Raw genomic sequence first — 14,608 nt, 5'->3', positions numbered from 1 at the left:
TAGGACTGTGTGATGTATTTTCGGATGATGCACAGATCCAAGCTGGGTGGCCTTTTGCAGTTGGCAGATCGTAATTTTGTCAATGTCTATTGTTTCCAATTGCCAGCTGAGATCTTTTGGCACGGCACCCAATGTGCCGATCACCACCGGGACCACCTGCACTGGTTTCTGCCAGAGTCTTTGAAGTTCAATCTTGCAGTCCTAATAGCGGCTGAGTTTTTCCTGTTGTTTTTTGTCAATGCGACTGTCACCTGGGATGGCAACATCTATGATCCAAACCTTTTTCTTTTCCACAACTGTGGGGTCTGGTGTGTTGTGTTCCAGAACTTTTTCAATCTGGATCCGGAAATCCCACAGTATCTTTGCATGCTCATTTTCCAATACTTTTGCAGGTTTGTGATCCCACCAGTTCCTTACTGCTGGGAGGTGGTACTTGAGGGATAAGTTCCAATGAATCATTTGGGCCACAGAGTTGTGCCTCTGTTTGTAGTCTGTCTGTGCGATTTTCTTACATCAGCTGAGGATATGATCAATGATTTTGTCAGTTTCCTTGCACAGTCTGCATTTTGGGTTATCAGTTGATTTTTCGATCTTGGCCTTAATTGCATTTGTTCTGATGGCTTGCTCCTGGGCTGCAAGGATGAGGCCTTCTGTCTCCTTCTTCAGGGTCCCATTCGTGAGCCATAACCAGGTCTTTTCCTTATCAGCTGTTCCTTCAATTTTGTCAAGGAACTTTCCATGCAATGTTTTGTTGTGTCAGCTGTCAGCTCTAGTTTGTAGTGTGGTTTTCTTGTACTGGTTTTTTGTCTGCTGTGTTTTGAGGAGTTTCTGATTTTTTACTTCAATCAAAGCAGGTTCTTCACTTTGCTTTACATATTCTGCCAGGGCATGATCTTCTTCTTTGACTGCTTGTTTTACTTGTAAGAGTCCTCTGCCACCTGATCTTCTAGGCAGATATAGCCGGTCAACATCACGGCGAGGGTGCAGTGAATGATGAATGGTCATGAGTTTTCTTGTTTTTCTGTCCAAATTGTCCAGTCCCACCTGTGTCCAGTTTATTGATGCCAGCAGTATATCTTATGACAGGTATGGCCCAGGTGCTTATGGCCTTGATGGTGTTGCCTCCATTGAGCTTGCTTTTGAGATTATTATTATGATTATTATTATTAATAATAATAATAAAGATATTTTACCACCACCTTTCTCTGCAAGCAGACTCAAGGCGTCTTACAACATATAAACATACAACACAAAATAAAAACATAGTTAAAATCAAATATTTGATATTCCCCTCATGCTTTTTGTTCTAGTGGCTGCCTCCCTGAACTCCATGTGTAATTGAATTATTACCAGTTTTCGACAGCCACTTTTCTGTTGCCAGTAAAATATGGTGGCAGAGCCCATGCTGTTACGGGCTTCCGAATGAACTGAACAAGCTGAAGGCAAACGTCCATAACGAATCTATGCACAAGCCTACTGGGGACTAAGTATCCGGTGTTCGTGGGCTACACTTTTTACAAATGGGTTTCAATTTCTAAATGTATTTTAAAGATCACTTTTTCATTTTCTTCAGTTACTGACAACATTGTTATGAATGGTACAGAAAGCATCTATATTAGGCAATTTTCTATCCTGGTTTGATGCTTTTAGGAATTACACTTTGCAGTCACAACACTATACAGACTTTGTATTCTCAAGAGGGGCTGGATTTGGGTGAGAATAGATTGAAATCTGATATTTCTCACCATTGGCCCTGGGCCTCATGCAATTTGGTACATAAAGCAACCTGGAGAATATTCACAATATACTAGAAATGGGAAACTTGGGCGGGGCGGAGGATTATTTCCAACACTGTGGGTATAGATGTCTCTCTCTGTGTGTTACTTGATTAATTTTTCTTTATTTCCTTTTTTAATGCAATTTTCATCATGGTAGAATCTAATGCCCTTCTATCCCAATTCTGTAGTTTTTGTTACCATTTAAAATCACATTCATTATCAAGGCTAAATCTATCTGTCTGTCTATCTATCTATTCCATTTGTTTCATTGAAGAAAATATGGTATCTCCCTGTTCCTTCTCCTCCTCCTCCTGCTCCTTGAATTACTGTATTTCCATTAAAAAAACCTTTAACACATTTAAATATGTTCATAGAAACTGTAAAATACATCAAATTCATTGCAATAGTTAAATAAAATAAGTGATTTTTTTTCAGATTAGCAGTGATAATTGGAACTTTCTTGATTCCTTTGGGAAAGCAGCACTCTAGGAAGGTGGTTGAGGCTGGAGAGCACTGGCACTCTCTGGTTCTTGTTCGTAGGTGGGCTGAGAGTTCTGCTCCACAGAGGACTGGAATTTCTCAGCTAGAACGTGCCAAGTGGTGAGGTGCCACTTTCTTTGATCCTCCCTCCCTCTGAGACCATTTTCATGTGTAAAATTATTCACTTTTCCATAAATGTAATAATCAGTAACCGAGTAATGTATTTTTGTTCTAGAGTTTATTTTGGGATATGGTTGCAAAGGGAACTTTGAAATCAGGGAAAGGGGGAGTTCATACCCCATAAAAATTCTGGGGAAAGGAGTCTCACATGCGATCTCCATGTCATGGATTGTGCTGGGTTTCATGGAACATTATTGTGATGCAATTTAAGGAAGCTTCCTTTCACTTCTAGATTGATCAACTGCTAGACAGATTCAACTGAAAAGCTATGACTTCGATGAAATCCTGTCTCCCTGCTGCCACTATGGGGATCTTCATCTGTAATTGTGTTGGTCTGTTGTTCTCTCCCTTTTACTGGTTGGGAAAGCTGCAAGAGTCTTGGGGATTGTCCATCAGCTTCTGGAAGGGAGCACCCAGGAATGTGATCTTTCCTCTTTCCTAGTATCTGTAGCTAGCTGTTGTTGAGGCACCCCATGAATTACTGAATACTGAATTCCAACCCCTTAAATGGTCAAGGGAGCACATTCCTGTCTACTAAAGCAGATTTATAAAAGGGTAAGACACACAGTGCAAGAACCTCTTGCATGTATTTCAGTAAATCCAGGATGGTCATATATATGCATTTAACAAAACCCCAGTTATAAAGGTTGTATCCTTAAGGTGTGGGAGTACTTGGGAGGGGTGGGGGTTACAAGATCTTTGTTAAATTAGATAGCATGAAGAGGAAGAAGAAACAAAGTGCATATAGGTGATAGGGAGGCTAGAAAAACTCCCCTGCTTATGGTTTCCTTATAAGTTCGTAAACCTCAAATTTAATTTTGATTTGTTTTTTATTTGTGTTGGTTGAAGTGTATTTTTCAAAAAAGTGGTCTAAATAGCCTAAGGGCGAAACATCACATATCATCTTGAAAGCTAAGGAGGATCCATCTTGCTTAATATTTGAAAACTACCAATGAACCCCAGGTTTTTAGTGTGTTTCGGAGGAAGGAACTGGCAAAACCCCTCTGAATATTCCTCAACTAAGAATACCTTATGACATTCCTGAGGTTTTAAAAACTCCACAGGTCATTGTAATACATGTACACAGAGGCAAACAGTTTTCAATATAGCTAAGAGTGGAGATGGTAAAATGGGTGGGAGAAGCATCTGCAGGAAGCAGACGGAGGAAATGGCAGATGAACAAACACTTTTCTCCCCCACGGTAGAAGAGAACTGTGGCATGCCACCTAATGCTAGTACCATATCGCTTAATCAAGTAGAAGAGCATTTCAATGTTTTTTGTGGCATATTTTTAAACAAATATGCTACAGCGAAGGAGGCATTGGAATCTCAAACACAGTACGTGTTAACACTTTTGCTAACCTATGGAGAGTACTTTGCTAGCTGGACCATTCTTATGACTCAACCTCGGGCAGTTTTCTTAGACTTCAGGTCAATTAACTGCCTTCTGAACAAATGGCAAAGAAAATTCTGAAGTCGCTTCTCCTGCTAAACAGATCACTAGACTGCGATTTTTAATAAGGATGGTAAAAATATTCAAAGACAAGTTATCGAAAACCGGATTCCAAAAGGATGATCTCCATAGTCCTCATCTCTATAGGTATTAATTTAATGAACCCAAGTATTCTGAGTTTCAAGCCACCTTTCATTGAACTCCCTGGAATGTTGCACAAGCACCATATTTACTTGATCTTGGGATGACCATACATTCATCAGCATAATCCCTTCATATAGCCCTCGGAAAACACACGGACCATACAATGGTCTTAAGAAATGCTACTGGGTCTTTTCCTGTTTTTCCTGATATGACCTATTTTATTCCTGGGAACGTTTCCTCACCTCTAGTGCCAAATTGGACCCACTCCTCGAAATCTCCATTGAAATCGTGAATATCCTGAACACTCTTCTGTTTACCTGACTGACATTCATTTTATTGACCAGAGCAGAGATATCAAAACAATTTTCAGCCCATTATCTCTTGCCCCATGGTCAATAAGTGAATAAGTACATTTTGTTGATTAGCCCGTTGGCCGTATCAAAACAGTTGACAAACACATTTAACATATACACATACGTCACAACCCTTCTTCTGGACAAATCAATAAATGGACACAAGTCTGCAAAATAATGCAGTGTCCCTTTATTAAATTTCCTACCATGACTAGATCCAACTAGCAATGACAACGGACAGAACTCAGACTAAAAAGGGAGCGGATCCTAGTCGGCCTGATGATGGTCCAATCAGGAGCTGATACCGCAATGTGCCTTTGTTTTGAAGAGCTGTTAAAGTGTTATAAATAAAAATACGTTCGCTATCATGATATGTCAGTTTTTGAAGTGCTGTCTCTGCTGACATCCTCTTTGGCCAAGGAGTATAAAGCCTCTGATCATTGCCTCCATCCTGTCTGTGTCTCACTCAGTCCTTGGCAGCTAAATATGGTGGGCTCCAAACTTTCAGCCCATGTGGCAGCTACCTTAAGTGTGATGATTTTTTTCAAAGTTTCTGGATGAGATGTGGACTGAATAAATTCAGATGTGGGGGCAGAAGTGTGAAATCTGGAAGTCCCTGGCTACATATCCATAGGTGGCGGATATGGATTTAGTCAGTGCAAACCACCACCAAGACCCTACCTATGGAAGACAAACATACCTGGCCATGAGTGATCACTTATCATGATTCCTCCCCATTGCTCGTGGGCACCCATTGTCTACCCATTGTAATGACCAGGGATGAACAACTGTGACAGATCCGTGGACCAGTTTCAGGTTTATGACAATGCTCATGGGCTGCACTTTTTCATTTTTTTTTCCTATTGCTAGAGACATTATTGTGGTAGCACTGTATGGTAAGTATGCATATGAGCCAGTTTTCTATCCTGGTTTGATACTTTTAGCAACCGCACTTTGCTATCACAGCACTATACAGACTTAGTCTTCTCCAGAGGGACTGGGTTATGCTTTGGGGGAGGTCAGGTTGAAATCCGATATTTCACACAATTGGCCCTGTGCCTCACTCAATTGGGTACAACAAACACCCTGGAGATTATTCACAATATATTAGAATTGAAGAGTCTTGGGTTGTGCTGAGGATCATTTCCAACACTATGAGTATATGTGTGTGAGTTATAACTTGATTAATTTTGGTTCATTTCCTTTCTGCTTTTTTAAAAATGGAGATTTCATCATGGCAGAATCTAATATGCCCTTGTTCTATCCCAATTCCACTTTTTTACTGCTTACAATCACATCCTCCAGGTTTAATCATTTGTAATTTCCTTATAGACCTGTTTTTAGTTGATTGGCTTCATTAAAGTTTAATTAAAGGAATTATGGTCTCTTCCTTGCATTAGCTTTATTTCCATTAAAAAAAACCTTTTATCACTTCAAAATATTTCCATAGAAACTGTAAAATACATCAAATTGATTGCAATAGTCAAAGTATGTGATTTCTCAGATAAGCTGTGATTGGTCATTGGGACTTTCCTGATTCCTTTGAGACTCCAGCTGGAGAGCACCTGGCACTCTCTAATCCTTGGTTACAGGTGGGCTGAGATATCTGCATTACAGAGGACTGGAATTGGCCCCAAGTGGTGAGGTGTCTGTTCCTTTGCTCCTCCCGCACTCTGAGAGCGGTTAGATGTGTAAACGCATGAACATTTCCAGAAATTTAAACAGTAAGTCAATGAAGATATAAGGTATTTGGTGTTTCAGAGTTTATTTTGGGATCTGGGATGCAAAATGGACTTGGGAGTTGGGGGGGAAAGGGGGAGTTCATACCCAATAAAAAAATTCTAAGTTGGAGAGTCTCATTGTGTCCTCCCCAGTGTCATGAATTTTATTTGGTTTTATAGAACGTTGTTGTGACTCAATTCAAGGCAGCTTCTTTCAACTTCTAGACTGATCGACTGCTGGACTGATTCAACTGAAAAGGTTTGTTTTGGATAAAATCCCCACCCCCTTGATGTTACTATATATACGAGTGGAGAGGAAAAAGTTGGTGGGAGATGTATCTGCAGGAAGCCGGTGAATGTAAGGGGGAAAGACCAAACACTCTTTCCCTCCACCATAGATGAGAACTGTGGCATTCCCCTAATCATGGTACCATGTCACTTAAAACAATGGCACTGTGTTTTTTTTAATGAAATGTTTTAAAATAAATATGCTGCAGATAAGGTGGCTTTGGAGCCAAGATTGACAGTTTTCCCATGCATTAGAGTGTACTTAAGTAGAAGGAGCATTGTCATGATCCCAGCTCTGGCAGATTCCTTTGACTCAGGTCAATTGACTGCCTGCTGAACAAATTCAGAGGGGAGAGAAAACTGAAGACACTGTTTACTTTTTGGAATACAGTGTTCCCTCACTTATCGTGGGGGTTACGTTCCAGGACCACCCGCGAAAAGTGAAAATCCATGAAGTAGGGATACTATATTTGTGTGGTTTACAATCTCACTGGCAAGTAGCTCCCGCCGCCGCTGCTGCCTTGTGAGGTGAAGACAAAGCTGCTTCAGCCTCCTTTTCTCTCCCTTCGGCTTCTCCTTCCTTCCTTCCTTCCTTCCTTCCTTCCTTCCTTTCTTCCTTCCTTAGGCTTCTCCTTAGGAAGGAAGTAAAGAAAGGGATTTATAATATTATTTTATGATTTCTACTATTACTTTAGTGTTTATTAAAAAAACGTAAAACAGCAAGTCCGCAAAAAATGATCCGCAAAGTAGTACGGGAAGACTGTAACTTATTCAGTCATTAAAAATCACACTCCTACTTTTTTCGTGTCAGGACGACTTGAGAATCACTTCTGATGTGAGAGAATTGGCCATTTGCAAGGACGTTGCACGGGATGCCTGGATGTTTGATGTTTTATCATTCTGTGGGAGGCTGCTCTCATGTCCCCACATGGGGAGCTGGAGCTGACAGAGAGAGCTCATCCACTCTCCCCAGATTTGAACACTCTTGTCAGCACAAGGATTTAACCCATTGCGCCACACACTCCTACTGAAAGCATGTGCATTTATAGACTTGATTGCATATTTAGACTTGCCCACATTACATGTAAAGGGCTTAAGAAAGTAAGTCCTCCTAATGATTTTAATAGGTTGACTCCAAGAATGAAAGAAATCTGGTACCAATGGAATCTAGAACCAATGGATTGTGCTTGCTTGTAAACTTTAAAACTTGTATTTGACTTATATATGTTCAATTTGCTGTTTAATATCAATATTATCACAGATCCTTCTCACCTCGATTCCCCTAAGACGTTTCCTATCATCATGAAGACTTTTCCAGGATTCCTCCTCATCTTTGCAGTTCTATGGAGTGGTAAAGATAAGGGATTTGTACCTTTTCTCTACTTGAAAAAAAATAGTCATTTTTCTTCCTGCCTCAGTAGTCCACAAAAATTTCAGCACTATTCTGAATTTGATGTTTCAACTAGACATTATAATTCATGCAAAATTACTGGCAGTAATATTTTGGCATTGAAATCAGAACATTTTCTCTAAAACTTAATGGGCAGAAGTATTGTATTTTTTCCGTTTTTTCCCCCGCAGGAAATATGTTTTTCATGCATGAACAGGTGTTTGTGCATTAATAAAAAAGATTTTACTCACTTTTAAGATTGCCAGTTATAGCTTGTGGTTTACATAGTCAATAGATATGGCAACACCTAACCCTATTGAGGAAGATCTCTGTTGTAATCTTTTTTATATTGGTTTTAAACCACTTCATTGGATGTGTTGCAATAGCAGGTTCCCAGATTCCCAGTGTTTACATCTTATTTTATTTTTTTGGTTATTTAATATTTAATGTTTATTTTACTTAAGGGATATTTGTCTTTACTGTTCGAATGTAGCACAAATCCTATGTAAAATCATACTATGTATTTTTAACATTAATATTGAAATGTGAAATATAAACAGAAAGTCTTTACTTTCTGCAAAGACCATGCAGAATAAAACAGTTGCACATATCTGCACAGGTGGATATAGATTTGTTTCCTTTCCTTCTTTTTCAGGCGAGTCTCTGATTTGTGAAGTATGTAACAGGGACGGCCTTAAGTGTTCAGGACAGAATGAGACCTGTAAAGCTCAACTTCAGACCTGTGCTGTAGTATTAGTTGAAAGCACAAATTGTGAGTCTTTTGCTCAAATAAATTAATTTCCTGATATTTCAATGAAATATTTAGGACCCTGTAAAAGAGTAAAGCAAGAGGAATTATTTAATAATACTGGAAATACTGGTAACAGAACCACAACAGAATCAGCGAGTGTAGTTGGCTACAGGATTAGTAAAGTGTAGTTGCTTGTGAATGTTCTTTTGTTTAATGTTGAAGGCAAGTATTCTTCACCTGCATATGCCCTTCCTCCTCCCCTCCACGCAGCTTTGAAACACCTGAAACCTGCTGTCGTGGCCAGGTTGGGAGGAAGGGGAGCCTTATGGAGTCACAAGGCTCTAGCTGTAGATTCCTGATATGACCTACCTCACATGGTGGTGTTTTTTGGGGAATTAAGTACAATGTGTCATGGTTTGCAAAGGCACTGTGCTGTGTGTGTTAACTGGAAAATGAAGTGCATGAAGCCGATTGGCTGAGCCTGCAAAGATCTGGGTATTGATTTGATACTGTTTCTATTCTGCTGCTGCAGAACCTGTTTGGACATGTTTTCAGTGCTGACTGAGTCCTGCTGATAAAGAGAGCAGTGTATTTTAGATAGGCCTTGCTATTTTGAGGCCTGTTTGCTGCTGAGAAAAGAGGGTGAAGAATCAAGATTGTATTCTTCTCTGAAGCAGAGTGATCAGAGGGACCATTGTAAATACCACTGGTTGGTTTTTTTTTTTTTTTGGTTTTTTTTTAAATCTCTTGGAATTAGTAAAGTTCCTGTATTTTTGTTTTGCAAACCTGAGTGGCATGTTATTGTTCTGCAAGTGACTCTGGATCATGGGCACATGTAAGAGCTTCCATTTATCATAATCAATCCGCTATACAATGCATAATTTGCTGCTTGAGGGCAGAGGGACTTAGCTGGACAAATAAGAGATACATGGAACGAGATTTTTGTTTGAAATTGACATGGATCAGTAAGAATTTATATTTCCCTAGTTTGAGTAAGTGAATTGCTTATTTGCAGGGGGGAAACCTAGACTGAGAACAGTAAAAACCTGTGAGCGCCGATATAATTGTGACACACCTGTGCAATCTCTGAATATGGGTCGAGGGAGATATGAACGGTCAAGTGTCTTCTGTTGTATAGGGGAGGCCTGCAAGAAGTCTCCTCCTCGATGTAAGTATTCTGGAAGTTGACTTTTCTTTTTGTCTGGAATAGTACCCCCCAGAAATGGTTGGGCAACAGTTTTCAGGGGCACTGGAATCAGCAGCTGAGCAAAGAAAGAAGGGCTGTGTAGTTCAAACCACTGCTTTAGATAGAGTCCCATGAAGATCTCTTTCAAAGATCTCTTTTTCTGATGACAAGCAACACTGAGATTGAACTACCATTCAGAGGAGCAGATGGTGGGGAAGATTTTGCAAATTTTTTATGTGTGTCAGGAGCGACCTGAAAAACCACAAGTCGCTTCTGGTGTGAGATGTACTATTATGACTCACAAGGCCAAGTGACTGATGTTACATGGCCTTGAAAGGCTCATTAATAATAATAATAATAATCTTTATTCTTATACCCCGCCTCCATCTCCCCGAAGGGATTCGGGGTGGCTTACATGGGGCGAAAGCCCAAACATATACAGTGAGGAACATAAAATACATCAAACAACAACAAACCCCACGCAAAAGGAATAAACATTAATATAGAACTAGCAAAAACATTGGTAAAAGCATATTAAAATACAGCGATAAAATCATAAAAACAACTGGGCGAAAGTGCGCTAAGTATGTTTTGTAGACATGAGGTAGTTAATAAAGTGCTCCAAAGTCATAGAGAATTTGGAGTGGGATAGACCCTGTGATTATACCAGAAGATTGGCAAGGCAAGATGCAACCAATCAGAACGAGGAACCAAAACAACATTTTACCATACAGATGGGGGCTCTTATTCAAAGGCCTGAGTGAAGAGCCATGTTTTAAGGCTCTTTCTAAATGCAGCCAAGGTGGTAGCTTGCCTAATTTCCCCGGGGAGCTAAATCTTTTTTTTTTTTTTTACAAATTTTTATTTTTAAAAAACACAAAAAATACATACCATAGACATACAAAACATTTACAATTCCCACCACCAACACGAGGATTGTTTTTTTTTACATATTCATTTCTTTGTGAGACAATCTTTATATCTTTATCTTTATCCATTTTCATCCTATATACTATATAACATTTGTATCTTATTTCTTATGGCTTGATCTCCAGATTGATTCATGATATAGTTCTTTACCCTTGTCCATCTTTCTTCCATTTCTCTTGTTCTATTTTCATTAGTTTTTACAACATTTAGTTTCACATTCATAATTTCAAATTCCATTTGCTCCACCATATATTGCTACCATTTACTTACTGACCAATTCCAGAGCCGGGGAGCCACCACGGAGAAGGCCCTCTCCCTCGTCCCCATCAACCGCGCTTGTGACGGAGGTGGGAGCGAGTGGAGGGCCTGGCCCGATGAATGAAGAGATTGCACAGGTTCATAGGGGGTTCATTAAATCCATTGGTGTTGGAAAACAATTGCTTCTTATGGAGCAAAAACTGCTAGACTTGGTTTGTGGCTATAAGTCTCTTCTACATAGTTCTGTTAATCCGGGGTCATTGTGGAGCAACCTCTGTTCCCCGATACACACACAGACACACCTTTTTAGTGTCAGCAGAGAACAGAAGGATGCCTACAGCTCTTCTTCATACAAGCTTTTCATCCAGGTGCCTCTTGCTGCATGTCTATCTACACCAGTGATTTTCAAACTGGGGGTCCCCAGATGTTTTTGGCTTTCAACTCCCAGAAATCCTAACAGCTGATAAACTGGTTGGGATTTCTGGGAGTTGCAGGCCAAAAACATCTGGGGAACTGAGGCTGAGAACCACTGATCTACATGAAAAGAGCTGGATGTGTATCCATCCCCTGTCAGTTCTGACTATAGCTGTTGGCATTTTCATGAGTGAATTATATATCCTCTGAAGTTTTGCAATGACCAGAGCTTTGTGAAATAATGTGTGGATGCAGACTCTAATGATCCTGCATATACTTTGTCATCCATCCTGTACACATAATCAATTTGGAAATATACCATCTATATGGGTATCGTTAGGATTTTTATCTCATTTTGGAAACTGGGGTAGGTGTTTAATTGCTCATGTCGCCTGCCTTGTTGGGATAAATCAGAGATACTATTTTCACCTACACAGATGATTAACTCCCTTTATTGTCTTTCAGTCTCACCAGGGTTCGTCCAACCCAATGGGAGGGAATGTCCTGCCTGTTTTGCCACTCAACTTTCTCTGTGTGGATCTGCCAAAGTAGATTGTTCTGGAAAGGAGATCTACTGCATTAGTACATATCAAACAATTCCAGTAGGTAATGTCAAATTTTAAGATTTGCAAGGACTATGAGCTGGTATCACACAATGGACCTATCTAACGCAAGTTATTTGTGAGGTAAATGATGGAGAATATCAGACTTAGTGCATTTTATGCAGGCCTGCCTCAGTTAAAAAAGAAACTTCTTTTTACATTGTCTTATTTGAGCCCCACATTCTTCCTTGACCTCTATGGACCTGGCATTTGGGGGGTAGTGAAGGACAGCTGGAGAAAGAAAGTCCATAGATGTTTTGTCGCAACACCATGTCTGCCATGAACAATGCAATAAAGCCCAGTTTGAAAGAATTGAATTCATTTCTTGTTGATCCCGCCTTAACCATTAATGCCTGTTACAACAGGCAGAGTAAACAGCAGCTGTCTCCAGAATCCCTTAATGAGAAGCTCCGAGAAGCAAAAACATAAAGAAGAGCAATAAACCTGCCTCACCAGTATGTTTTAAAGAATAGATCTATACATCTGATCCTTTGTTTCTCATGGAAACAAAGTGGAAATACTAAGAAATGTCAAGGGGGTGAAAGAAAAAGATACCTCTAGGTGCATTTTGGATCTCTGCAAAAGTTAAAACATTTTTCTTTACTTACACAAAGCTTGCTAGATTTGGTTGTTTCGTTTCACAGGTAAACCTTGTAAGCTTTCAACAAAGGACATTTTGAATTGCCTTTTGTTTTATTGTGTAGTGACCTATTCCTTATCATTGGATGTTCTTTCTTCCTCTGGTGCCACATTTTCTGAGGCACCCCAGTATATACAACTGATTCTGTGTGAATGTATGTGCATGGGCCTGTATGATGGCTATGGCCCAATTCACCAGTTGGTAACACATGATTGGAAGGCCAATGGCTTTCTTCACTCTACCCATTTTGCAACCCTACTGCCTCCAGTGGCTACTGCCAACATAATTACCACTTTTCCATGGCTTTAAGGCATAAAGGTGGCCAGATAAGAAGGCGTCTTTGTGTTAAAGCAGAATTGTACACCTTCTTGGTGGCATCATTCTGCACTAAAGCAAGAAGGGCATTTCCCAGAAACACTGTTTTGGAAAGTAATTTCAGGAATTAATCTAATTTTGACAGTAGTTCAAAAAGTCCATCCCTCAGTGGATTCTAGTGGAAAGTTCCATTCATTCTCCACTCTTGATGTTGCTGGACCTTATTCAAAATCTTCATTTGCTTTCCACCATAGTTCATATAGGTTATTTTTAGTTTCTGTACAATGTGAGATGTGAACCAATACTATTGCTTTTCAGAGAGAGGCAGTTTTATAAATCTCTGGTGATGTAAGGGAAGAATGGTTATGAATCCAGTGTTCCCTTTTTCTTTTCTTGGCTTTCTTCTCCAGGTGGAACTATGGTGACGTACTACAAAAAAGGCTGTGTTACTAGAGCGCTTTGTTTCAAGCGGGCTGGATCATATACTAAATATGGTGATGCTTCAAATCCTCTATCGAATTGTACCTACGCGGTTAGGAAAAAATGAAATCTGTCTTGTTTTTCTCCGTTCTCTGACATGGAGTTTATATTGCAGCCCACTTGTTATTTTCAACATTTTTATTTTAATAACTAAATTCCACATACAGTAATTGAAAAAACAATGTGTAATATGTACACATAATGTTAACTACAATAATACTAATGCACACTACAAATTACTAAAACAAATACTAAAACAGATTTAAACACAAATTACACATTACCGATAAAAAAAGAAAAATAAATTAGTTGAATACCAATTTTAATACCAATGATATGTACCTGCCCTACCTTCCTAATTCTCATAGAATATCTCACTTTCTACTAATTCATCAGAACTACTAATTCTGAAATCTGCAATTAATATATCCTCAATTATTTTTATGGAAGAAAATAATCAATGGTTCTTTCCTAGCCTTTCTTAAAACAAGCTTATGGTTTTTCTCTTATCATGGTACATAATTTGTCTTGCTGAAGTAATCATAGTATGTAACAATCTTTTTGTTGCTTCTCATAGGTCCCATGTACACTGCCATATAAAATCTAGATTATTTATTTTGAACTGGATTATATGGCAGTGTAGACTCATATAATCTTGTTCAAATCAGATAATATGGATTATTTGGTTTCATGATCTGGATTATACGACAGTGTAGATCTACACTGCTATATAATCCAGATTATCAAAGCAGATAATCCACTTTATCTGCTTTGAACTGGATTATGAGTCTAGACTGCCATATAATCCAGTTCAAATCAGATGACCTGGATTTTATATGGCAGTGTACATGGGGGCTCAGTTTGTAGTCACCTTCAAAATTTATTACTGAACCGATGTTGCAGTAGGCAAATGTATTTATTATGTACGAAAAGTGATGAGTTATGACTAGACATGTGCATTTGAAGGGAAGGAATTGCTGGAAATGGTGGTTTGCTCTCTGAATGCCTATCTCTATTGATTAAACTGTGCAATACGCTCAATAAGTTTGTCATTCTTTTACCTGGAACAAAAGAAAAAAAGAATTCATGTGTTTGGAAAATGATTGAAAAGCTCTTCTCAAAAACCACACAAACCCAATCTTTATCTCTTCCTGGGCATGTTATGGGAACCTCTTCTTTGCTCTGATCTATTCATGTTCATGGACCTTGCATGGATATACAAAAATACAGATAAGACCCAAATAG

The 14,608-nt window shown here is 39.2% G+C and overlaps 1 protein-coding gene across 3 annotated transcripts; it reads left to right on the top strand.

Annotated features, from left to right (window-relative positions):
• The first annotated feature begins 5,729 nt into the window (after positions 1–5,729).
• Positions 5,730–14,398, top strand: LOC100553383 (phospholipase A2 inhibitor and Ly6/PLAUR domain-containing protein). 3 transcript variants are annotated; one of them, XM_008113782.2, is made up of 7 exons: positions 5,730–6,112; positions 6,335–6,368; positions 7,659–7,748; positions 8,443–8,559; positions 9,554–9,706; positions 11,792–11,932; positions 13,294–14,398. In XM_008113782.2, exons 3-7 carry the CDS (start codon positions 7,700–7,702, stop codon positions 13,428–13,430), a joined length of 597 nt encoding a protein of 198 aa, XP_008111989.2. In that variant the 5' UTR covers positions 5,730–6,112; positions 6,335–6,368; positions 7,659–7,699; the 3' UTR covers positions 13,431–14,398. The 3 variants fall into 3 exon arrangements, 2 of the variants coding, with proteins under 2 accessions (XP_008111989.2, XP_008111988.2); XM_008113781.2 differs by having other exon boundaries at positions 5,731–6,112; positions 6,290–6,368; XR_506699.2 differs by lacking the exons at positions 8,443–8,559; positions 9,554–9,706; positions 11,792–11,932 and having other exon boundaries at positions 5,732–6,112; positions 6,290–6,368.
• Positions 14,399–14,608: the final 210 nt, after the last annotated feature.

This window comes from Anolis carolinensis, unplaced genomic scaffold, assembly GCF_035594765.1.
Source record: "Anolis carolinensis isolate JA03-04 unplaced genomic scaffold, rAnoCar3.1.pri scaffold_10, whole genome shotgun sequence".
NCBI classification, from domain to species: domain Eukaryota; kingdom Metazoa; phylum Chordata; class Lepidosauria; order Squamata; family Dactyloidae; genus Anolis; species Anolis carolinensis.
Note: the sequence above shows the minus strand (reverse complement) of the source record. Positions and strands in the feature narration are given on the sequence as shown.

Coding starts and splice junctions, on each gene's coding strand:
- LOC100553383 (XM_008113782.2), top strand. CDS start 7,700: ATGAAGACTTTTCCAGGATTCCTCCTCATCTTTGCAGTTCTATGGAGT. Junction 8,560..9,553: donor ATTAGTTGAAAGCACAAATT/GTGAGTCTTTTG, acceptor GCTTATTTGCAG/GGGGGAAACCTAGACTGAGA. Junction 11,933..13,293: donor ATATCAAACAATTCCAGTAG/GTAATGTCAAAT, acceptor TTTCTTCTCCAG/GTGGAACTATGGTGACGTAC.